The sequence below is a fragment of the Aegilops tauschii genome, chromosome 6, assembly GCF_002575655.3.
Source record: "Aegilops tauschii subsp. strangulata cultivar AL8/78 chromosome 6, Aet v6.0, whole genome shotgun sequence".
NCBI lineage: Eukaryota > Viridiplantae > Streptophyta > Magnoliopsida > Poales > Poaceae > Aegilops > Aegilops tauschii.
In genome coordinates, this window is record NC_053040.3 from 139,557,966 (window position 1) to 139,581,707 (window position 23,742).

At 47.2% G+C, this 23,742-nt stretch overlaps 1 protein-coding gene across 1 annotated transcript in view; it reads right to left on the bottom strand.

The window, feature by feature from the left end:
• LOC109776475 (3beta-hydroxysteroid-dehydrogenase/decarboxylase) overlaps positions 1 to 23,742 on the bottom strand; it is a 60,606-nt gene that overhangs the window by 20,532 nt on the left and 16,332 nt on the right. The window contains exon 3 of the mRNA XM_040392212.3: positions 6,401 to 6,822. Within this exon, the coding sequence (XP_040248146.2) occupies positions 6,401 to 6,822 (422 nt within the window). The remainder of the gene's footprint in view (positions 1 to 6,400; positions 6,823 to 23,742) is intronic.

A 23,742-nucleotide genomic window follows, 5' to 3' on the forward strand; every position in this document is an offset into this window, starting at 1 on the left:
AGTGTAGCTCCTTGCTTGCGAGTACTTTGGATGAGTACTCACGGTTGCTTTTCTCCCTCTTTTTCCCTTTCTATACCTGATTGTCGCAACCAGATGCTGGAGTTCAGGAGCTAGAGATCCCGAGGATGATGCTACATGGAGTTCGGCTTCAAGGAGTAGTTAGGAGGTCCCAGGCAGGAGGCCTTGCCTCTTCGATCGTTGCTACTTTTGTACTAGCCTTCTTAAGGCAAACTTGTTTAACTTATGTCTGTACTCAGATATTGTTGCTTCCGCTGACTCGTCTGTGATCGAGCACTTGTATTCGAGCCCTCGAGGCCCCTGGCTTGTATTATGATGCTTGTATGACTTATTTATGTGTTAGAGTTGTGTTGTGGTATCTTCCCGTGAGTCCCTGATCTTGATCGTACACATTTGCGTGCATGATTAGTGTACGGTCAAATCGGGGGCGTCACAGACGCGCACAGTGGGTTCAACCCCAACGTCACCTTCCCCCATGGACACCTGGCCCAGCGCACGCCCTCGCCTGCCTTCGCCGGCGTGCAGTACCCTCCATGCAACTACTCGCCGCCCGCCTACGCGTCCTCCCCGACGCCACCTTTCCGCCGTGGCGCGCTTCCCTTCTCGCACATCGGCGACGCCGACGAGACCGTGGCCGACATGGAGAACATCATCGCGACCGGCTCGACCGCGGCCGCCGCGTCTCCCGGGTTCGTCACCCCGGATGACACGGTGGATCTCAGCGGCGGCATGGACGGCGAGCTCGGCTACGTCTACGGTGAGGAGGAGCAGGAGGAGGAGGACTGTGACGCCCGGATAGTTACGCTACAGTAACCCTCCGCTAATGATGCCACGTCACCACGATTACTGTTGTTAATCTTGCGATGATTCAAATCCCGTTCAAATTTCAAATTTAAAATCAAGTCAAACAATTAAAGTTTTCAAAAGTCAAAACTAAAATGTTCTTAATGTGACAAATAAATCAAGGATATTATTGGTGGAGAAACAACATCTTATAAAATAATTAAATACCCTAAAGTGATTAAAACAACAACAAAACAATTAGTTATACTCCTAATATATTTTACAAAATACTAAACTATTTTAGCTAGGTGCCAAAGTTATTATGGCAGTGGTATAATTAATGTTACTATGTTAGATGCTAATTGAATATTTTACCAAACTAAAACAATTTGGGAAATAAAATTAAAACAGAAAAGAAAATAAAATAAAAGGGTATAAAATAAAACAAAAGTGAAAGGCAATCCCCCCTCACAGGCCTTTGGCCCAGCAGGCCACCAGGCCGCCCAACCGGCCCACCTAGCCCGGGCCGCCCCCTCCACTCCTCCATAACCCCCTGAGACCGAACCCTAACCCGTAACCCCCCACCGACACATCCCACTTCCCCCCCCCCCCCCCTACGATCCCCATGCTCCTCTCCTCCCCCCGATCCAGATCGGGATCGGGGCACTCGCCCCCGCCGCCGCCGCCCGGTGCCGCCCCGATCCCGTCGACGCCACCGCCCCGGATCGCCGTCGCCTACCGTCGCTGTTGCCTCCTCGCCCTCCTCTCCCTCGCGCGACACCACGTGAAGCCGTGGCCCCGCCTCATCGCCACCCCGACGCCGCCACCTGAGGACCTCGCCGGAGCTCCCTCGCCGGCCTGCTTCCTCGTCCCCGCCGGCCTGCCTCCACTCCGTCTGCGTCATCCCCGACGACCTCCTCGCCCCCCCCCGATGACCTCCTCGCCCCCCCGTTGCCCCGTCCCTACAAATCCCGGTGAGGCCACGGCCTCCGCCCTCCTCCTTCCCCTGTCCCCGCGCCGTCCGCGCCTTCCTCGGTGCGCCACCGCGCGCACACGCGCCCGCGTGCCAGAGCTCACGCTCTGGGCAGCACGCGCTCACCCCACGCCCGCTCCGGCGCCGCCCGGTGCTCCTCCCGTCCCTTCCACTCCGGCCAGTGGCGGCTGGCCTCGCCGCAGCCGCGGCCCCCCTCGCTGGCCGTTGCTCGGGTTCGTCCCACCTGGCCACCGTGCCCCCTGCTCCGGCCACCTCGGCCATGGCCTCGCCGCTCTCCTGGCGTCGCCGCTGGCCGTTGGTCGCGCGCGCCTCGCGGCCTCCACCGGCCGCTCGTGCGCCTACGGGCCTCGCCCGGGACCAGCCCAATCGGCGCCCACGCGCCCGCACGCTCACGGGGCTCCGCCCCAGCAACCGCGCCCGTTAGCACCGTGCCCGCTAAGGCCCACTGGCCCTATGACAAGGGGGCCCCACCCAGAACGTTATTAAAAAAAGATTTAAAATAATAATAATATTCAATAATTAATTAATTAAATTAATTAACTCAATTAATTATGTTTAATTAACCTAGTTAACTACCGTTAGTTAACTTAACTAATCTGTTAACTAAATTAATTAACCTGGTTAGTTAATTGCAGTCAATGACATGCGGGACCCACACGTCAGCTTGACCCAGTCAACACCTCTGTTGACTGATGGTGTCATGCTGACGTCATGCTGAGGCAGTAATACCATTTTCGAATTAAATCAATAATAATAATTTATAAATTGAAAAAATCTTTAAAAATTAATATAAAATAAACCGTAGCTCCTATGGGAAAACTTTGTACATGAAAGTTGCTCAGAACGACGAGACGAATCCGAATACGCAGCTCGTTCGTCCGCCACACATCCCTAGCATAGCACGCAAATTTCCCCCTCCGGTTCACCTGTCCGAAACCGCGAAACACCGGGGATACTTTCCCGGATGTTTCCCCCTTCGCCGGTATCACCTACTACCGCGTTTGGGCACACCTAGCATCACGCTTTGTCATGTCATGCATCGTTATGCATCTGTTTGCATTGTATTCATTGTTTCTTCCCCCTCTTCTCTCCGATAGACTACGAGACCGACGCCGCTGCTGGTGCCCCGACCGACTACGCTGTTGACGACCCCTCCTTCTTGCCAGAGCAATCTGGCAAGCCCCCCCTTGATCACCAGATATCGCCTACTCTACTCTCTACTGCTTGCATTAGAGTAGTGTAGCATGTTACTGCTTTCCGTTAATCCTATCCTGATGCATAGCCTGTCCTTGCTACTACTGTTGTTACCTTTACCTGCAATCCTACATGCTTAGTATAGGATGCTAGTATTCCATCTGTGGCCCTACATTCTTGTCTGTCTGCCATGCTATACTATCGGGCCGTGATCACTCGGGAGGTGATCACGGGTATATACTTATATACATGATATATGATACCTGTGATGACTAAAGTCGGGTCGGCTCGTAGGAGTACCCGCGAGTGGATCTTTGTGGTGGAGCGACAGGGCAGGTTGAGACCACCTAGGCGAGAGGTGGGCCTGGCCCTGGTCGGCGTTCGCGGTTACTTTAAAATAACACGCTTAACGAGTTCTTGGTATTTGATCTGAGTCTGGCCATCTGGTCTATACGCACTAACCAACTACATGGGAAAGTTATGGGCACTCGACGTCATGGTATCAGCCGAAGCCTTCGTGACGTCAGCGACTGAGCGGCGCGCGCCGCATTGGACCGTAAGCTCGCACTTGTATTAAGGGGGCCAGGTCTGCTTCCGGCCGCGTACGCAACGTGCAGGTGTGCAATGGGCGATGGGCCCAAACCCCTGCGCCATAGGATTTAGACCGCCGTGCTGACCTCTCTGTTGTGCCTAGGTGGGGCTGCGACGTGTTGATCTTCCGAGGCCGGGCATGACCCAGGAAAGTGTGTCTGGCCAAATGGGATCGAGCGTGTTGGGTTATGTGGTGCACCCCTGCAGGGAAGTTTATCTATTCGAATAGCCGTGTCCCTCGGTAAAAGGACGATCCGGAGTTGTACCTTGACCTTATGACAACTAGAACTGGATACTTAATAAAACACACCCTTCCAAGTGCCAGATACAACCCGGTGATCGCTCTCTAACAGGGCGACGAGGAGGGGATCGCCGGGTAGGATTATGCTATGCGATGCTACTTGGTGAACTTACCATCTATTCTCTTCTACATGCTGAAAGATGGAGGTGGCCTGAAGCGTAGTCTTCGACAGGATTAGCTATCCCCCTCTTATTCTAGCATTCTGCAGTTCAGTCCACCGATATGGCCCTTTACACATATACCCATGCATATGTAGTGTAGCTCCTTGCTTGCGAGTACTTTGGATGAGTACTCACGGTTGCTTTTCTCCCTCTTTTCCCCCTTTCCCTTCTATACCTGGTTGTCGCAACCAGATGCTGGAGCCCAGGAGCCAGACGCCACTGTCGACGACGACTCTTACTACACTGGAGGTGCCTACTACTACGTGCAGGCCGCTGACGGCGACCAGGAGTAGTTTAGGAGGATCCCAGGCAGGAGGCCTGCGCCTCTTTCGATCCGTATCCCAGTTTGTGCTAGCCTTCTTAAGGCAACTTGTTTAACTTATGTCTGTACTCAGATATTGTTGCTTCCGCTGACTCGTCTATGATCGAGCACTTGTATTCGAGCCCTCGAGGCCCTTGGCTTGTATTATGATGCTTGTATGACTTATTTATGTTTTAGAGTTGTGTTGTGATATCTTCCCGTGAGTCCCTGATCTTGATCGTACACGTTTGCGTGCATGATTAGTGTACAATTGAATCGGGGGCGTCACAAGGACGAAGAGGAGGAGGAGGAGGAGGAGGAGGAGCAGGCGACTGTTCCGGCGAGGAGGCGCAAGAAGATGAAGCGGGCGGCCAGGTTCGGCGAGCCGCGCATCAAGTGGGCGTCTAAGGAGGAGGAATGCCTCGCCGAAGCATGGAAAATCATCTGCCTCGACCCGACCACCGGCACGAACCAGAGCATCGAGACGTACTGGGAGCGCATCAAGGCCGAGTTCGACGAACGCAAGCTCGTCGACCCCTACTTTAAAGGCGTCTACATGCAGCACATGGAGAAGGCGATGTCGAACCATTGGGGCCGTATCCAGGGGGCGTGCAACAAATGGCATGGGATCGTCGAGGAGGTCGCAACTCGCCCGGAGAGCGGCGCCAGCGTTGAGGATCAGGTATGGCACGCCGGTCTCCCGCCTCTCTTCGCCGTGTGCGCCCGCCAACTGTTTGTTCTTCCGCGCAGTTGCTGCGCATGTTCGCCTTGTATCGGCAGGGCAACAACGACGCCGAGTTCAAGTACCTCCACGTTTACAAGCGCATTGACATGTGCGAGAAGTGGGCGGAAGTCCGGCACCCTCGACAAGGCCAAGGAGATGTACAAGCCGGACGCGCCGACGCCGTGCGCGTCAGAGGGGCGGCCGGATGGCAACAAAGGGGCCAAGAAGGGGAAACACGCCGACGCCGCTACCGCGCGAGTGCAGGAGTCCATCGAGCATTGCCTCGCCGACGCACAGGCCCGGGCCGTCCTGCGTGAAGAGAAAACCGCAGCGCGGTGGTCGTCGCTGATGACGAACGGCGCCATCAAGCTCGACCTGCTCCAGACCAACGTCGCCGCGAAGAAGAGGAACACCGACCTGGCTTTTCTGATGGCGGGGCGGACATGCTCCAGAGCACCGACGAGAAGCTCAAGGCGTGGTACATGGCGGAGCGCGGCCTCATCCTGAACCAGCTGCCGACAACGGCGACGCCAACTCCCGCGCCCACGCCCACGCCGATGCCCACGCCCACGCCAAGCCCGAGTGATGACGCCTCCACGACGCCCAGCAGCACCGAAGCCGCGCCGACACCGCCTAGCACCGAAGCAGCTCCGACACCGCCCAGCCCGCGCACGTCGACTCCACCAACGCCAGAGGCCGACCCCGCTGAGTGTTGCGTTGCGCACGCCAACTTGTGGCGCTCTATTTTTTGTACGCCAGACTACATCCGATCGCCGAACTGTGACTTGCGATCGCCGGACCTGTGGCGTCTTTTGTGAGCGGGAACGACCAAGTTCGAATTTTCCGCATCCTGGGGGCGGCGCCTGGGGGCATGACTGGGAGCTAGGTCGCCCCAGGGGCCGAACGACTGAAGATGCTCTAACAGAAAGTATGGGAGGGGTGACATGTGTGCTCATGCTATTCTAATTGCCTTTACTAGTGGGCCCGCCTCTTGATTTAACCCCAGGCCTTCATTTCTATTCAGTCCGTAAAAATCTGTAAACCGTCTGTATGCGTATATAGGATTAATAAAAGAAACAAAAAAAGTTGGCTTCTAAGGCCTTGTACAATGGGAGGTGCTTAGGGAAGGTGTTTAGAGAAATAAACCAGATTTTTTTAAGCACCGGTGCTTATTTGTACAGGATAGACGCTTAACTAAGCGTCTCTTCGATAGAAATAGGCACCGGTGCTTCAAAAAATCTCGGTTTCTTTTTTTAAGCACCGCTCTAAGCATCTCTCATTGTACAAGGCCTAACTGAAACAAGCGGCAGTAGACAAAGCACGAACTACGTACCTTGGGTAAGCTGGGCTAGGTCGCAGACGTCGGCGGAGGTGTACACAGCAAGGCCGTCCCGGAGGGCAGCGCCGAGGATCCCCTCCTCCTCGGCAGGTTCAAGAGTGGCCGCAGGGGCGAGGTCGATGATCCGCACCCGCCACTCGCCGGAGCAGAGCAGCGCCGCCACCAAGTGCCTCGCCATGAACCCCCGCCCGCCGGTCACTGCGCACAACCTTGCCTCCCGCCGGTCACAGACGCCGATGGGTGATGCCATCTCGACCGACGGCCGGTTCAACGCCACTAGCGTGTAGGGACTTGCTCGCCGTATGTAGGTACGTACTACACCCTTATCACACGTGCCAGTAGTGGTGCTATGCAATTGCAAGCACTGGCTACCTTCATTTAAATAGGCTTTGCCGATAGATGCACGATCAATAGCACTGTGATTGAAACTAATAGATGTACTCAATGTGAATTGAACGTGGCACAGTGGTGCGACCGTGCGCGTCCTTGCATGAACAGCTCTCCCTAGCTCAAGCTCTGCTGTGCTACAGCAGTCGGTAGAAGGATGGCTTTAGCTTATGCGTATACAGCTTTGGGATATCCGCCAAGTAAAGTCTGGTCATTAGCATGTTCAGCATTTTCAACTAGGATTGAATATTTATATAAATAAAAGACGTAATGAAGGATAATAGCCGCTCAGTCACTTACCCATTGGTTTTCGCAAAAGTTAATTTTAACAAACTTCGACCAAGTTTAATATACACAAATTATCTATATCTATAGGAAAAAGCTTACCTTCTACCGGCCGATCGCGCTCACCCGTCTATTAAAATACCATATAAAATATATTTCATGATGAACCTAATGCTACGGTATTGGTTTAGCATTCTAGATGTTGATAAAAAAAATTATGTAATCTTGATCAAAATAATATGAAGTTTGACTTCATAATTTTTTTAATGCGCACTATATTGTTGTTGTGGAGAAGGCTCTCAGAAGCAAAAGCAACAAGAGCGGCGTCACAGAAAAAGCATCCACGGCTTCATGATGGATGGTCATCTGTCTATTGGGTTGTCCTTAGGGCCTTTAAAAAAAAGGAGGATGTACCCCCGGCCTCTATATCTGGACGATGCATGCAGCCATATTATTAATTGTCCTTAGGGCCTGACTTGTCTTTGAGGGTTTGGCGGTGTCTGTGGTCTTCAGTTGAGGTACTTTGGTTGGGGTTTTCTTTGCCATGTAGAAATATTAGGGTCGGTGGTCGTTGCGCGCTGGATATGGGTAGTCCGCATGTCGTTGGTTTGTATTGATTTTTGCCTGGTTTTTCGTTAATTAACTTGGCAATTCTCTTCCATTTAATTAATAATCGATGATGCAAATCTTTTGCCTTCGTTTCAAAAAAATGGAAGGGGGAAGTATAAGGATAAGAAGCCAATCATGATACGGTTCCATTGAGGGAAAGACGATAGGTTGGACGTGTTAAGCAGGCAAAGAATAAGCCTCGTGGCAAATTAGGAAGCAGGGACTAAGCTAGAAAAGAAATTCCACCGATGATTAGTACTACTAATTTAGTGAAGCATTCTAAAAATTTGTAGTTGTCTTCTAACACCGGCCCTAATGCTTGAGCTCCATCCCTGCCGGGAAGGAAAGAGGTTGTGTCGTGAAAGAGGTTGTGTCGAAGGATTGCTTATCCTTTTAGGTTACATAAATCGCTCGCGCAACTGGGAGCATCTACCTGTGGATTTTCGAAAGAGATTGTATCGTGAAAGGCAATGAGTCAGTATCAAGAGTTTCAGGAATTTCATATTTTCCCAAAGATCATGGTTATTTAACTTCACATTTTGACAAATTTATTGAGTTCTTTATTATTTAATTTAAGCTAAAATGGCAAGCCGCTGAAATGATGCTACATGTCTTTCATCGTTCGGTTGAACCACGAAAGCCGTTTGCGATAGGATCAAAGGAGTAATAAAAACAATAATCTCTATTCCTAATGTAGGAGTTCGTAAGTAGTTCGTTCGTTCCTTCGCTGCTCCCCTGCCATCGATCGATTGGATCCCCCATCCACTCGACCCCCCTCCCACCAATTTTGCCCCACCGTTTTTTTTACCAATTTTTTTTGCACAATTTTTTCTGATCGCGCAATTCATGGACGCTGATTTTATCTCAACTTGCATGCGGACCCACCAAATCGGTTACCTTCCTCGTTTATCTCTACTATATACCTACATTCATGGAAGGAATCAATCACGATCGACTGACGGTAATCGATCTCTATATCCAAAAATACGGGTTATAGTTATTTTCCTTTTCCCCATGATGAATCCATCCAATACCCGATCGTCTCGCTACGCAACCAATCCCCCGAGCAAACCGGAGAAAGCATATTCCCTTCCCATCTCGTTTATTCTCCTGTGGCGGCGTGCCGGCATGACAGGTCGAGCGGCGCCAATCCAGCATCGGCGACGTGCTTATGGTGACGTCAAAGGCTGGACGTGGGGTATCCATTCATCCTCTCTTCCTGAGCATACATCATCTCTCTCCTCTCGGCCGTCTCTTCGAAATGGCGCACGGCGGCGACGATGCAATAGAGCGATAAGGCTCGTCAAGGGTGTTGCTGTGGCACCAATGCACGTACGTCATTGCTCTAACGGAGGCGGCAGGGAGTTGAGGGGATAAGGGTGGTGCAGCGCTTGATCCGAGAAGGCCAATGGTAGGCGGGCCGACGCCGCATTGGAGACAGACGAGAGAGAGAGAGAGAGAGAGAGAGAGAGAAAGAGAGAGACTACATGTTATGGGTGTGTGGCCGAACCAGAGCTTTCGTTTCAGATTTAGGAAATTCTTGGAATTGGAATTGGTTTAAAGGAGACCAGACAAAAGTAACGACTACGCGCAACGAAATTATCGAGTGAGTATCCTTTAAAAACGCACATAATCCAGTGGCTCGTCAACTCCGGTGAGTCTCCTTTGACTTCTTCTTTAATTCTCCAATGAGCCATACAACCTAACCGTACCGTACTACAGTATCAAGCTACAGAAATTATTGAGTTAGATGAATTTCCGTACTACAGTGTTAGGCTGCAGAAATTTTCCAGTTAGATGGAATTAATTAGGGGAGACAATTTCTTGTTTACCCCAAAAAATATGTATTTTAAATTAGGCATGCCACACTAATTCTCTTGTTTGGGTTTAATTTGCAACAGCTGTATGTTTGTGTTTGTGTAGTCATGAAGAGGAAGACAATGCATTTATAAACTACTAATAATAGAACTGTAATTTCTTTGCATTATTAACTGAGACATTGCTGCTAGCATTGGCACCATCTATCTCTCGACCATCGTCGCATGTGCCTGCTTCTCGGTCAAATTTGATTAACGTGACGAATTGCAAATGTGTGTTTATTATGGCCCGTGGGAACATCAAACAGAATAATATTTTGTTCTTATATTTCACCATAGTTCATGTTTACATAGTTTTGAGAGGCACTTAACTTAAGTTTTCTTTTCGACTAACTAATTGTCAAGAAAGGAGATCATAAGAATATTTCGGTGTCTAAGGAGACACGACGATTGCATGTGAAGGAAGGAGCAGCATAGATGATCAGTTTGTTGCTACATGAATGGAGACCACATGCCAATACACAATTCTCAATTAGAGAAATTGTTTAATTACTCTATTTTTTTATTCATGATATGCATGAATTCGCAAAAAATGAAAGGTGCGCGTGCATGCCACACACAGATATATCAGTTGTTGCAAGTTAAGGTCATCCTCCAACTCTCTCTAAAACAAATCTGTCAACTTAATTAATCGATCATGTCGAAATGTAGACGCAATAACTAGACGATGCAAAGTTCCTGTTTAGTTTTTCAATTTCAGTAGAAGGTTAGTGTTAATCTAGAACAAAATCTGATCTGATTGGTGCTATATATTTGCTAGGACTAAATAAGCTGTGTACACACCTAATGCCCTTCCTGATGTTTTTAACTGTCGAGATTACACTTTTTGGCTCGGGGGGCGTCACGGGTGGGCCACGCCTCCTCCCCCTTGATGGTGGTGGTGGATCGATAAGATCACGGAGGAAGGGGGTCAGGGCGGAGAGCGTGGCGGTGGGCGGGGAACTCCTCCTTGCGGTCCGTGGGGAATACTGTGTGAAGAAGATAGGGCACCATGGTGAAGGTAAAGTGGGTGTCACCCGGTTTTAAAGGAAAAGGCTCCAGCGAGAACTATCACACTACGGCGAGAACTGAGTAGGAAGGGAAGGGCCCGACAGGAAAAGGGAAGGGCGCGTCGTGGGATGGGCTTTTTTTGTGTTGGTAACATGGCGGATAGTTTGAACAACCACATTTCTCCCCCACATATGGTCTTGGTTTGGGGGAAACACATTCTCCAGAAGGTGTAATTTTGGGGAGCCAGTTGGACTCCCATTTGATGTCCGAACATGCGTCGATGTATTAATAAGAAGTGCGTTTCGTCCTTGGAGACGACCTTAATCATTTGTGTGACTCATTTATTTGTATGGTAGCCCGTAGCATGTAGGGACTAAAAGGCTCAGAGAATAGGGCAGCTGATGCACCACTATCTAGATTACATGAGCCAGATGAACTCAATGCCATTACTTCCTGTCAACCACAATGGCTCACTGATATTGTTGCAGGGTACAGCAAAGACACATTCACCCAGAATTTATTATCTGAATTGGCAGTCCTAAACACTCACAAGAATAGCAAATATTCATTGCATAATGGGGTCATTTGATATAGAGGAAGAGTATGGGTTGGTGCAAACTTCTAAATGAAAAAAAAACATCTTGCAAGCACTTCACTCGCCATATGTAGATACGTACTACACCCTTATCACACGTGCCAGTAGTGGTGCTATGCAATTGTATGCACTGGCTACCTTCATTTAAATAGGCTTTGCCGATAGATGCACGATCAATAGCACTGTGATTGAAACTAATAGATGTACTCAATGTGAATTGAACGTGGCACAGTGGTGCGACCGTGCGCGTCCTTGCATGAACAGCTCTCCCTAGCTCAAGCTCTGCTGTGCTACAGCAGTCGGTAGAAGGATGGTTTTAGCTTATGCGTATACAGCTTTGGGATATCCGCCAAGTAAAGTCTGGTCATTAGCATGTTCAGCATTTTCAACTAGGATTGAATATTTATATAAATAAAAGACGTAATGAAGGATAATAGCCGCTCAGTCACTTGCCCATTGGTTTTCGCAACAGTTAATTTTAACAAACTTTGACCAAGTTTAATGTACACAAATTATCTATATCGGTATTGGTTTAGCATTCTAGATGATGATAATTTTTTTTCTGTAATCTTGATCAAAATAATATGAAGTTTGACTTCATAAATTTTTTTAATGCGCACTATATTGTTATTGTGGAGAAGGCTCTCAGAAGCAAAAGCAACAAAAGCGGCGCCACAGAAAAGGCATCCACGGCTTCCTGATGGATGGCCATCTGTCTATTGGGTTGTCCTTAGGGCCTTTAAAAAAAAAAGGAGGATGTATCCCCGACCTCTGCATCTGGACGATGCATGCAGCATATCATTAATTGTCCTTAGGGCCTGACTTGTCTTTGAGGGTTTGGCGGTGTCTGTGGTCTTCGGTTGGGGTTTTCTTTGCGTTGTAGAAATGTGAGGGTCGGTGGTCGTTGCGCGTTGGGTATGGGTAGTCCGCATGTGGTTGGTTTGTATCGATTTTTGCCTGTTTTTTCATTAATTAACTTGGCAATTCTCTTCCATTTAATTAATAATCGATGATGCAAATCTTTTGTCTCCGTTTCAAAAATAAAATTGGAAGGGGGAAGCATAAGGATAAGAAGCCAATCATGATACAGTTCCATTGAGGGAAAGACGATAGGTTGGGCGTGTTAAGCAGGCAAAGAATAAGCCTCGTGGCAAATTAGGAAGCAGGGACTAAGCTTGAAAAGAAATTCCACCGATGATTAGTACTACTAATTTAATGAAGCAGTCTAAAAATTTGTAGTTAAAAGGGATTTTGTGTGATGAAAGAGGTTGTGTCGAGGGATTGCTTATCCTTTTAGGTTACATAAATCGCTCGCGCAATTGGGAGCATCTACCTGTGGATTTTCGAAAGAGGTTGTATCGTGAAAGACAATGGGTCGGTATCAAGAATTTCAGGAATTTCATATTTTCCCAAAGATCGTGGTTGTTTAACTTCACATTTTGACAAATTTATTGAGTTCTCTACTATTTTATTTAAGCTAAAATGGCAAGGCGCTGAAATGATGCTACATGTCTTTCATCGTTCGGTTGAACCACGAAAGACGTTTGGGATATGACCAAGGGAGTAAAAATAATAATACAAGTTAAAGCTAACAGTCTGCTCCTTCTATTTCCCTTTACTCTGTATATAAAATTTTTCTTAAGTCAAACTTCATAAACTTTGATCAAGTTTATAAAAATATATATGAACATTCACAATATAAAATCAATGTCATTAGATGTATCATGGAATTAATTTTGTATATCTTCTGTATTCTAGATGCTGATATTTTTTAATATAAAGTTGGTCAAATTTTACAAAGTTTGACTCCAGTCAAATTTTATATATGGAGTAAAAAGACAAAAAAGGGTTCCCGCTTTATAGTATAAAGCAACCATCAACGCATTACATCCGAGCAGACCGATACGAACACATGCCACCACCACACATAACACGCACCCCAGGCAAGATACAAAGGTGCCGGGCACCGTCACACCACCCCACCAACTATCAAGCTAACTAAAGATGAGCGAAGAAGACCGCTTGGAGCCAACAGAGATCTCCAACATGAACAATCTACAACAGAGAGGTGAGACAGAAAACGACGAGGCTAGGACTCCAAAACGGTGCCTCCCGGAAGGGTAAGATCAAGGATAGCCGCCACCGCCCAATCCCACGGATCAAATATTCACTCGGAGCAAGACGAAAGGAGTGGGAACGCCAGAACGGAGCCTTCGGGAAGCATACAACGTCAACAGACGCCGTCACCATCGCCTACTATAAGGATTGGGCAAGTGATGTGCCCCAGCGATCACATCCCTCCGTCGCACCCTAACTCCGCTGACCACCCGCAACCAAGCCACCAACATCGCCATGGCCGCCCGCCCGCACTTGAGATGTACGCTCCGCCCACGAACGTCGCGCCCCCCACCGCCAGAGCCGCCGCACTGCATTAGGACACCCCAAGACCATCCAAAGTGACCGGCTTTGGTCCAATAGGATGCCCCGACCGACAAAACCGCAGCCCACGTCACGCTTTGAACATCGTCGAAGCTGCAACATCATGCAAGCGACCGGGGAAAAGCAGGGGGAGGAGGGACACACACGTTCACGACAGGCACACCCGTGTGCCAGCGACGACAACCCTAGCTAATGCGCAGCCCATCCCTCCAGCCATCTCCCCCACCGGACACCCCCCTGTGCCGTCCCACCATGGCGGCTGATGCAGCTCCATGGAAGGCCACCAACGAACGCCCGTCCACCGGCAAGGGGGCCCCAAAGACTGCCGCCCACCACCAAGAGTGCTCACCAGAGATGTCCACCCACGCCGCCCGCGGACCTCCAACCGCCTGAACCGGCTGGAGCGCAGCCAGCATGTCCTCCAAGACCACCGCTGCTTCGCCGCCACCCCTACCAGCTGCACACCGAGGTAAGGGCGGCTGCCCACAACGCAGGTCGCCCCGTTCCACAACCCTAGAGTAGGATGGGCCTAGAGCAGCCGCCGCCTTCGTCCCCAGAGCGTGCACCACAAGATCTAGCTAGAGAAGCCCGATCCAAGACGCCCAGCAACCGCCACATCGCATGCACCCGCCCAGCCACCACCGTGATGCCACCAGGCGTCCTCGACGCCGCCTCAGAGTAACGCCTCCATGCCGCTAGCCCCCGCCGTGGGCCAGCATCGCTAGACGAAGCGGCCGCCCCGCGCTTGTTGGGGAACGTAGCATGCAATTTCAAAAAAAATCCTACGCTCGCGCAAGATCTATCTAGGAGATGCATAGCAACGAGAGGGGGAGAGTGTGTCCACGTACGCTCGTAGACCGAAAGCGGAAGCGTTAGCTTAACGCGGTTGATGTAGTCGAACGTCTTCTCGATTCAACCGATCAAGCACCGAACGTACGACACCTCCGAGTTCTGCACAGGTTCAGCTCGATGACGTCCCTCGAACTCTTGATCCAGCAAAGTGTCCAGGAGAGTTTCGTCAGCACGACGACGTGGTGATGGTGATGGTGATGTGATCCGCGCAGGGCTTCGCCTAAGCACTATGACAATATGACCGGAGGAGTAAACGATGGAGGGGGCACCGCACACGGCTAAGAAACAATTGATGTGGTTTGGGGTGCCCCTTGCCCCCGTATATAAAGGAGGAGAGGGGAGGAGGCCAGCCCTAGGGGGCGCGCCAAGTGGTGGGAAACCCACTAGGACTCCAAGTCCTAGTCGCCCCCCCTTCCTTCTTTCGGAGGGGGAAAGGGGGAAGGAGAGGGAGAGGGAGAAGGAAACGGGGGCCGCGTCCCCTCCCCTTGTCCTCGGACTCCCCATGGGGAGGCGCGCGCCACCTCCTCGTGGGCAGCCCTGCCTCTCCCCCATGGCCCATATGGCCCATTACTTCCCCCGGGGGGTTCCGGTAACCTCCGGTACTCTGATAAATTCCCGAAACACTCCGGAACCATTCTGGTGTCCAAATACTATCGTCCAATATATCAATCTTTACCTCTCGACCATTTCGAGACTACTCGTCATGTCTGTGATCTCATCCGGGACTCCGAATAATCTTCGGTCACCAAAATGCATAACTCATAATACAAATCAACATCGAACGTTTAAGCGTGCGGACCCTACGGGTTCGAGAACTATGTAGACATGACCGAGACACATCTCTGACCATTAACCAACAGCGGAACCTGGATGCTCATATTAGTTCCTACATATTCTACGTAGATCTTTATCGGTCAAACCGTAATGACAACATACGTAATTCCCTTTGTCATCGGTATGTTACTTGCCCGAGATTCGATCGTCGGTATCTTCATACCTAGTTCAATCTCGTTACCAGCAAGTCTCTTTACTCGTTCTGTAATGCATCATCCCGTAACTAACTCATTAGTTACATTGCTTGCAAGGCTTATCATGATGTGCATTACCAAGAGGGCCTAGAGATACCTCTCCGATACTCAGAGTGACAAATCCTAATCTCGATCTATGCCAACCCAACAAACACCTTCGGAGACACCTGTAGAGCATCTTTATAATCACCCAGTTACATTGTGACGTTTGATAGCACACAAGGTATTCCTCCAGTATTTGGGAGTTGCATAATCTCATAGTCAAAGGAATATGTATAAGTCATGAAGAAAGCAATAGCAATAAAACTTAATGATCATTACGATAAGCTAACGGATGGGTTTTGTCCATCACATCATTCTCCTAATGATGTGATCCCGTTCATCAAATGACAAAACATGTCTATGGTTAGGAAACTTAACCATCTTTGATTAACGAGCTAGTCTAGTAGAGGCTTACTAGGGACACAGTGTTTTGTCCATGTATCCACACAGGTATCAAGTTTCCGGTTAATACAATTCTAGCATGAATAATAAACATTTATCATGATATAAGGAAATATAAAATAACAACTTTATTATTGCCTCTAGGGCATATTTCCTTCAGTCTCCCACTTGCACTAGAGTCAATAATCTAGTTCACATCGCCATGTGATTTAACACCAATAGTTCACATCTTTATGTGATTAACACCCATAGTTCACATAGCCATGTGACCAACACCCAAAGGGTTTACTAGAGTCAATAATCTAGTTCACACCGCTATGTGATTAAGACCCAAAGAGTACTAAGGTGTGATCTTGTTTTGCTTGTGAGAGAAGTTTAGTCAACGGGTCTGCCACATTCAGATCCGTATGTATTTTGCAAATTTCTATGTCTACAATGCTCTGCACGGAGCTACTCTAGCTAATTGCTCCCACTTTCAATATGTATCCAGATCGAGACTCAGAGTCATCCGGATCGGTGTCAAAGCTTGCATACGTAACTCTTTGCGACGAACTCTTTATCACCTCCATAACCGAGAAATATTTCCTTAGTCCTCTAAGGATAACTTTGACCGCTGCCCAGTGATCATCTCCTGGATCACTATTGTACCCCCTTGCCAAACTCATGGCAAGGTACACAATAGGTCTGGTATACAGCATAACATACTTTATAGAACCTATGGCTGAGGCATAGGGAATGACTTTCATTCTCTTTCTATTTTCTGCCATGGTCGGGTTTTTGAGTCTTACTCAACTTCATACCTTGCAACACAGGCAAGAATTCCTTCTTTGACTATTCCATTTTGAACTACTTCAAAATCTTGTCAAGGTATGTACTCATTGAAATTTTTTGTCAAGCGTCTTGATCTATCTCTATAGATCTTGATGCCCAATATGTAAGCAGCTTCACCGAGGTTTTCCATTGAAAAACTTTTATTCAAGTATCCTTTTATGCTATTCCGAAATTCTATATCATTTCCAATCAATAATATGTCATCCACATATTATATCAAAAATGCTACAGAGCTCCCACTCACTTTCTTGTAAATACAGGCTTCTCCAAAAGTCTGTATAAAACCATATGCTTTGATCGCCTCATCAAAGCATATATTCCAACTCCGAGACGCTTGCACCAGTCCATAAATGATCGCTGCAGCTTGCACACTTTGTCAGCACCTTTAGAATCGACAAAACCTTCTGGTTGCATCATATACAACTATTCTTTAGAAATCCATTAAGAAGTGCAGTTTTGACATCCATTTGCCAGATTTCATAATCATAAAATGCAGAAATTTCTTACATGATTCGGACAGACTTAAGCATCGCTACGGGTGAGAAGGTCTCATCGTAGTCAACTCCTTGAACTTGTCGAAAACCTTTCGCGACAAGTCGAGCTTTATGGACAGTAACATTACCATCAGCGTCAGTCTTCTTCTTGAAGATCCATTTATTCTCTATGGCTTGCCGATCATAGGGAAAATCAACCGAAGTCCATACTTTGTTCTCATACATGGATCCTATCTCAGATTTCATGGCCTTAAGCCATTTTGCGGAATCTAGGCTCATCATCGCTTCCTCATAGTTAGTAGGTTCGTCATGGTCTAGTAACATGACCTCCAGAACAGGATTACCGTACCACTCTGGTGTGGAACGTGCTCTGGTTGACCTACGAGGTTCGGTAGTAACTTGATCCAGAGTTTCATGATCATTATCATTAGCTTCCTCTCTAGCTGGTGTAGGCATCACATGAACGGTTTTCTATGATGAGCTATTTTCCAATTCGAGAGAAGGTACAATTACCTCATCAAGTTCTACTTTCCTCCCACTCACTTCTTTCGAGAGAAACTCCTTCTCTAGAAAGGATCCATTCTTAGCAACAAAGATCTTGCCTTTGGATCTGTGATAGAAGGTGTACCCAACAGTCTCTTTTGGGCATCCTATGAAGACACACTTCTCCGATTTGGGTTCGAGCTTATCAGGCTGAAGTTTTTTCACATAAGCATCGCGACCCCAAATTTTAAGAAACGACAGCTTAGGTTTCTTGCCAAACCATAGTTCATACGGTGTCGTCTCAACGGATTTAAGCGGTGGCCTATTTAAACTGAATGCAGCTGTCTCTAATGCATAACCTCAAAACGACAGTGGTAAATCGGTAAGAGACATCATCGAACGTACCATATCTAATAAAGTACGGTTACGACATCCGAACACATCATTACGTTGTGGTGTTCCAGGTGGGTGAAACTATTCCAAATTGTTTTTAATGAAGGCCAAACATGTAACTCAAATATTCGACTCCGTGATCAGATCGTAGAAACTTTATTTTCTAGTTACGATGATTCTCCACTTCACTATGAAATTCTTCGAACTTTTCAAATATTTCAGACTAGTGTTTCATTAAGTAGATATACCCATATCTACTCAAATCATCTGTGAAGGTCAGAAAATAACGATACCCGCCGCGTGCCTCAACACTCATCGGACCGCATACACCGGTATGTATTATTTCCAATAAGTCATTGGCTCGCTTCATTGTTCCGGAGAACGGAGTTTTAGTCATCTTGCCCATGAGTCATGGTTCGCAAGTATCAAATGATTCATAATTAAGTGATTCCAAAAATCCATCTGCATGGAGTTTCTTCATGTGCTTTACACCAATATGACCTAAACGACAGTGCCACAAGTATGTTGCACTATCATTATTAACATTGCATCTTTTGGCATCAATATTATGAATATGTGTATCACTACAATCGAGATTCAATAAACCATTCACCTTGGGTGTATGACCACAAAAGGTTTTATTCATGTAAACAAAACAACAATTATTCTCTGACTTCCATGAATAACCGTATTGCAATAAACATGATCTAATCATATTCATGCTTAACGCAAACACCAAATAACATTTATTTTATGTTCAACACTAATCCCGAAGGTAGAGGGAGTGTGCGATGGTGATCATATCAATCTTGGAATCACTTCCAACACACATCGTCACTTCGCTCTTAACTAGTCTCTGTTCATTCTGCAACTCCTATTTCAGGTTACTAATCTCAGCAACTGAACCGGTATCAAATACCCAGGGGTTGCTATGAACACTAGTAAATTACACATCAATAACATGTATATCATATATACCTTTGTTCACTTTGACATCCTTCTTATCCGCCAAGTTTTTGGGGCAGTTCCGCTTCCAGTGACAATTTCCTTTGTAGTAGAAGCACTCAGTTTCAGGCTTGGGTCTAGCTTTGGGCTTCTTCATGGGAGTGGCAACTTGCTTGCCATTCTTCTTGAAGTTCCCTTTCTTTCCCTTGCCCTTTTACTGGAAACTAGTGGTCTTGTCAACCATCAACACTTGATGCTCTTTCTTGATTTCTACGTTCGCCGATTCCAGCATCGCGAAGAGCTCGGGAATCGTTTTCGTCATCCCTTGCATATTATAGTTCATCACAAAGTTCTAGTAGCTTGGTGATAGTGACTAGAGAACTCTGTCAATCACTATCTTATCTGAAAGAATAACTCCCACTTGATTCAAGCGATTGTAGTACCCAGACATTCTGACTACATGCTCACTGGCTGAGCTATTCTCCTCCATCTTGTAGGCAAAGTAATTGTCAGAGGTCTCATACCTCTCGACATGGGCATGAGTCTGAAATACCAATTTTAACTCTTGGAACATCTCATATGTTTCGTGGCGTTCAAAACGTTTTTGAATTCCCGATTCTAAGCCGTAAAGCATGGCGCACTAAACTATCAAGTAGTCATAATACCGAGCTTGTCAAACGTTCATAACATCTGCATCTGCTCCTGCAATAGGTCTATCACATAACGGTGCATCAAGGATATAATTCTTCTGTGCAGCAATGAGGATAATCCTCAGATCATGGACCCAGTCCACATCATTGCTACTATCAACTTTCAACTTAGTTCTCTCTAGGAACATATCAAAAACATAGGGGAGCTACAACGCGAGCTATTGATCTACAACATAATTTGCAAATACTATTAGGACTAAGTTCATGATAAATTAAAATTCAATTAATCAAATTACTTAAGAACTCCCACTTAGATAGACATCCCTCAAGTCATCTAAATGATACGTGATCCAAATCAACTAAACCATGTCCGATCATCACGTGAGATGGAGTAGTCATCAATGGTGAACATATCTATGTTGATCATGTCTACTATATGATTCATATTTGACCTTTCAGTCTCCAGTGTTCCGAGGCCATGTCTGTACATGCTAGGCTCGTCAAGTTTAACCCGAGTATTTCGCATGTGCAAAACTGTCTTGCACCCGTTGTATGTGAACGTAGAGCCTATCACACCCGATCATCACGTGGTGTCTCAGCACGAAGAACTGTCGCAACGGTGCATACTCAGGGAGAACACTTATACCTTGAAATTTAGTTAAGGTATCATCTTATAATGCTACCGTCGTACTAAGCAAAATAAGATGCATAAAAGATAAACATCACATGCAATCAAAATATGTGTCATGATATGGCCATCATCATCTTGTGCCTTTGATCTCCATCTCCAAAGCACCGTCATGATCTCCATCGTCGCCGGCTTGACACCTCGATCTCCATCGTAGTGTCGTGGTCGTCTCGCCAACTATTGCTTCTACAACTATCGCTAACGCATAGTGATAAAGTAAAGCAATTACATGGCGTTTGCATTTCATACAATAAAGCGACAACCATAAGGCTCCTGCCAGTTGCCGATAACTTTTACAAAACATGATCATCTCATACAATAACGTATATCACATCATGTCTTGACCATATCATATCACAAAATGCCCTGCAAAAACAAGTTAGACGTCCTCTACTTTGTTGTTGCAAGTTTTACGTGGCTGCTACGGGCTTCTAGTAAGAACCGTTCTTACCTACGCATCAAAACCACAACGGTGATTTATCAAGCTTGCTATTTTAACCTTCAACAAGGACCGGCCACAGTCAAATTCGGTTAAACTAAAGTTGGAGAAACAGACACCCGCCAGCCACCTTTATGCAAAACTAGTTGCATGTCTGTCGGTGGAACCGGTCTCATGAACGTGGTCATGTAAGGTTGGTCCGGGCCGCTTCATCCAACAATACCGCAGAATGAAAATAAGATATTGGTGGTAAGCAGTATGACGATCACCGCCCACAACTCTTTGTGTTCTACTCGTGCATATCATCTACGCATAGACCTGGCTCGGATGCCACTGTTGGGGAACGTAGCATGCAATCTCAAAAAAATTGCTACGCTCACGCAAGATCTATCTAGGAGATGCATAGCAATGAGAGGGGGAGAGTGTGTCCGCGTACCCTTGTAGTCTGAAAGCGGAAGCGTTAGCTTAACGCGGATGATGTAGTTGAACGTCTTCTCAATTCAACCAATCAAGCACCGAACGTACGGCACCTCCGAGTTCTGCACACGTTCAGCTCGATGACGTCCCTCGAACTCTTGATCCGGCAAAGTGTCGAGGGAGAGTTTCATCAGCACGATGCGTGGTGACAGTGATGGTGATGTGACTCGCGCAGGGCTTCGCCTAAGCACTACGACAAGATGACCGGAGGAGTAAACGGTGGAGGGGGGCACCGCACACGGCTAAGAAACAATTGATGTGCTTTGGGGTGCCCCCTGCCCCCGTATATAAAGGAGGAGAGGGGAGGAGGCCGGCCCTAGGGGCGCGCCAAGTGGGGGGAAACCCACTAGGACTCCTAGTCATAGTCGGCCCTCCCCTTCCTTCTTTCGGATGGGGAAAGGGGGAAGGAGAGGGAGAGGGGAAGGAAAGGGGGGCCGCGCCCCCTCCCCTTGTCCAATTCGGACTCCGCATGGGGGCGCGCGCCACCTCCTCGTGGGCAGCCCTGCCTCTCCCCTATGGCCCATTACTTCCCCCGGGGGGTTCCGGTAACCCCCGGTACTCCGATAAATTCCCGAAACGCTCCGGAACCATTCTGGTGTCCGAATACTATCGTCCAATATATCAATCTTTACCTCTCTACCATTTCGAGACTCCTCGTCATGTCCATGCTTTCATCCGGGACTCCGAACAATCTTCAGTCACCAAAACACATAACTCATAATACAAATCGTCATCGAATGTTTAAGCGTGCGGACCCTATGGGTTCGAGAACTATGTAGACATGACCGAGACACATCTCTGATCAATAACCAACAACGGAACCTGGATGCTCATATTGGTTCCTACATATTCTACGAAGATCTTTATCGGTCAAACCGTAATGACAACATACGTAATTCCCTTTGTCATCGGTATGTTACTTGCCTGAGATTCGATCGTCGGTATCTTCATACCTAGTTCAATCTCGTTAGCGGCAAGTCTCTTTACTCGTTTTGTCATGTGCATTACCGAGAGGGCCCAGAGACACCTCTTCGATACTCGGAGTGACAAATCCTAATCTTGATCTATGCCAACCCAACAAATACCTTCAGAGATACCTGTAGAGCATCTTTATAATCACCCAGTTACGTTGTGACGTTTGATAGCACATAAGGTATTCCTCTGGTATTCAGGAGTTGCATAATCTCATAGTCAAAGGAATATGTATAAGTCATGGAGAAAGCAATAGCAATAAAACTTAACGATCATTATGCTAAGCTAACGGATGGGTCTTGTCCATCATATCATTCTCCTAATGATGTGATCCCGTTCATCAAATGACAACACATGTCTATGGTTAGGAAACTTAACCATCTTTGATTAACGAGCTAATCTAGTAGAGGCTTACTAGGGACATTGTGTTTTGTCTATGTATCCACACATGTATCAAGTTTCCGGCTAATACAATTCTAGCATGAATAATAAACATTTATCATAATATAAGAAAATATAAAATAACAACTTTATTATTGCCTCTAGGGCATATTTCCTTCAGCGCCAGTAGTGGATCTCGAACGGAAGGGAGAAGGATGTCAAGAATAGAATAGTTTCTTATTAATTAAGCTAATGAGGATTAAGTTAATTGTTAGATAGGTTGCTTGGTTAGCAACCTTGTACTTACTTGGCTCTCAAGGTAACTATGTAATTCCTTGGCTCTCAAGTAACTATGTGTTTACTTGACCGCCAAGCACCATGTGTACTTCCGCCTGGGTATAAATACCCAATTTCTGTTATCAATAAAGACTGATGGATCATCTTTCATTCAAACTCTCTCGTTCTTTACTTTCTACTTTAAACACGTTATCATGCACTTTGCTCTCCGATCGAGCGATTTAAACGCACACAGGGGAAGAGATGACGCAAGAGGGACCGCCTCACAGATAGGGCGTCAAGAAGAATGGATAAATAGCAAATCAATGATTCCGTTGGAATCAACATCTCGGAGCAGCACAGAAGAATCGAATCAATACAACCAAAGGAGATTTTAATCTAATTGATATGATACATCATGTGCCAATGCGATTTACCTAATCTTTGTTCTTGACTACTAGGAATTGTCGCTGTCGGCACGACAAGACAGTCGAATGGCCTTCACGGCGCAGCACTCCAGACTAGAGCAGGGGCATCAGCCTTCATCGATTCACAAATCATTTCCAAACGGCAACAGAAAAGGAGGAACAGAGAAGGATAAGAAGAAAGGAACTGAAGAAAACACAAGATCATCAAAGACTCAAGTCCCCAAGGAGACTAAACGAACATCCAGGGTCACTCCTTTCTGTAGGCGATCAAGTGAATACAGAAGTCTTGATCTAATTGCTACTCTATAATAACAAGCGTTGTGTGCGCTGCGCATGCAAAGGCTGCTTTCAGGGACGCTGCAGCACGGAGGCC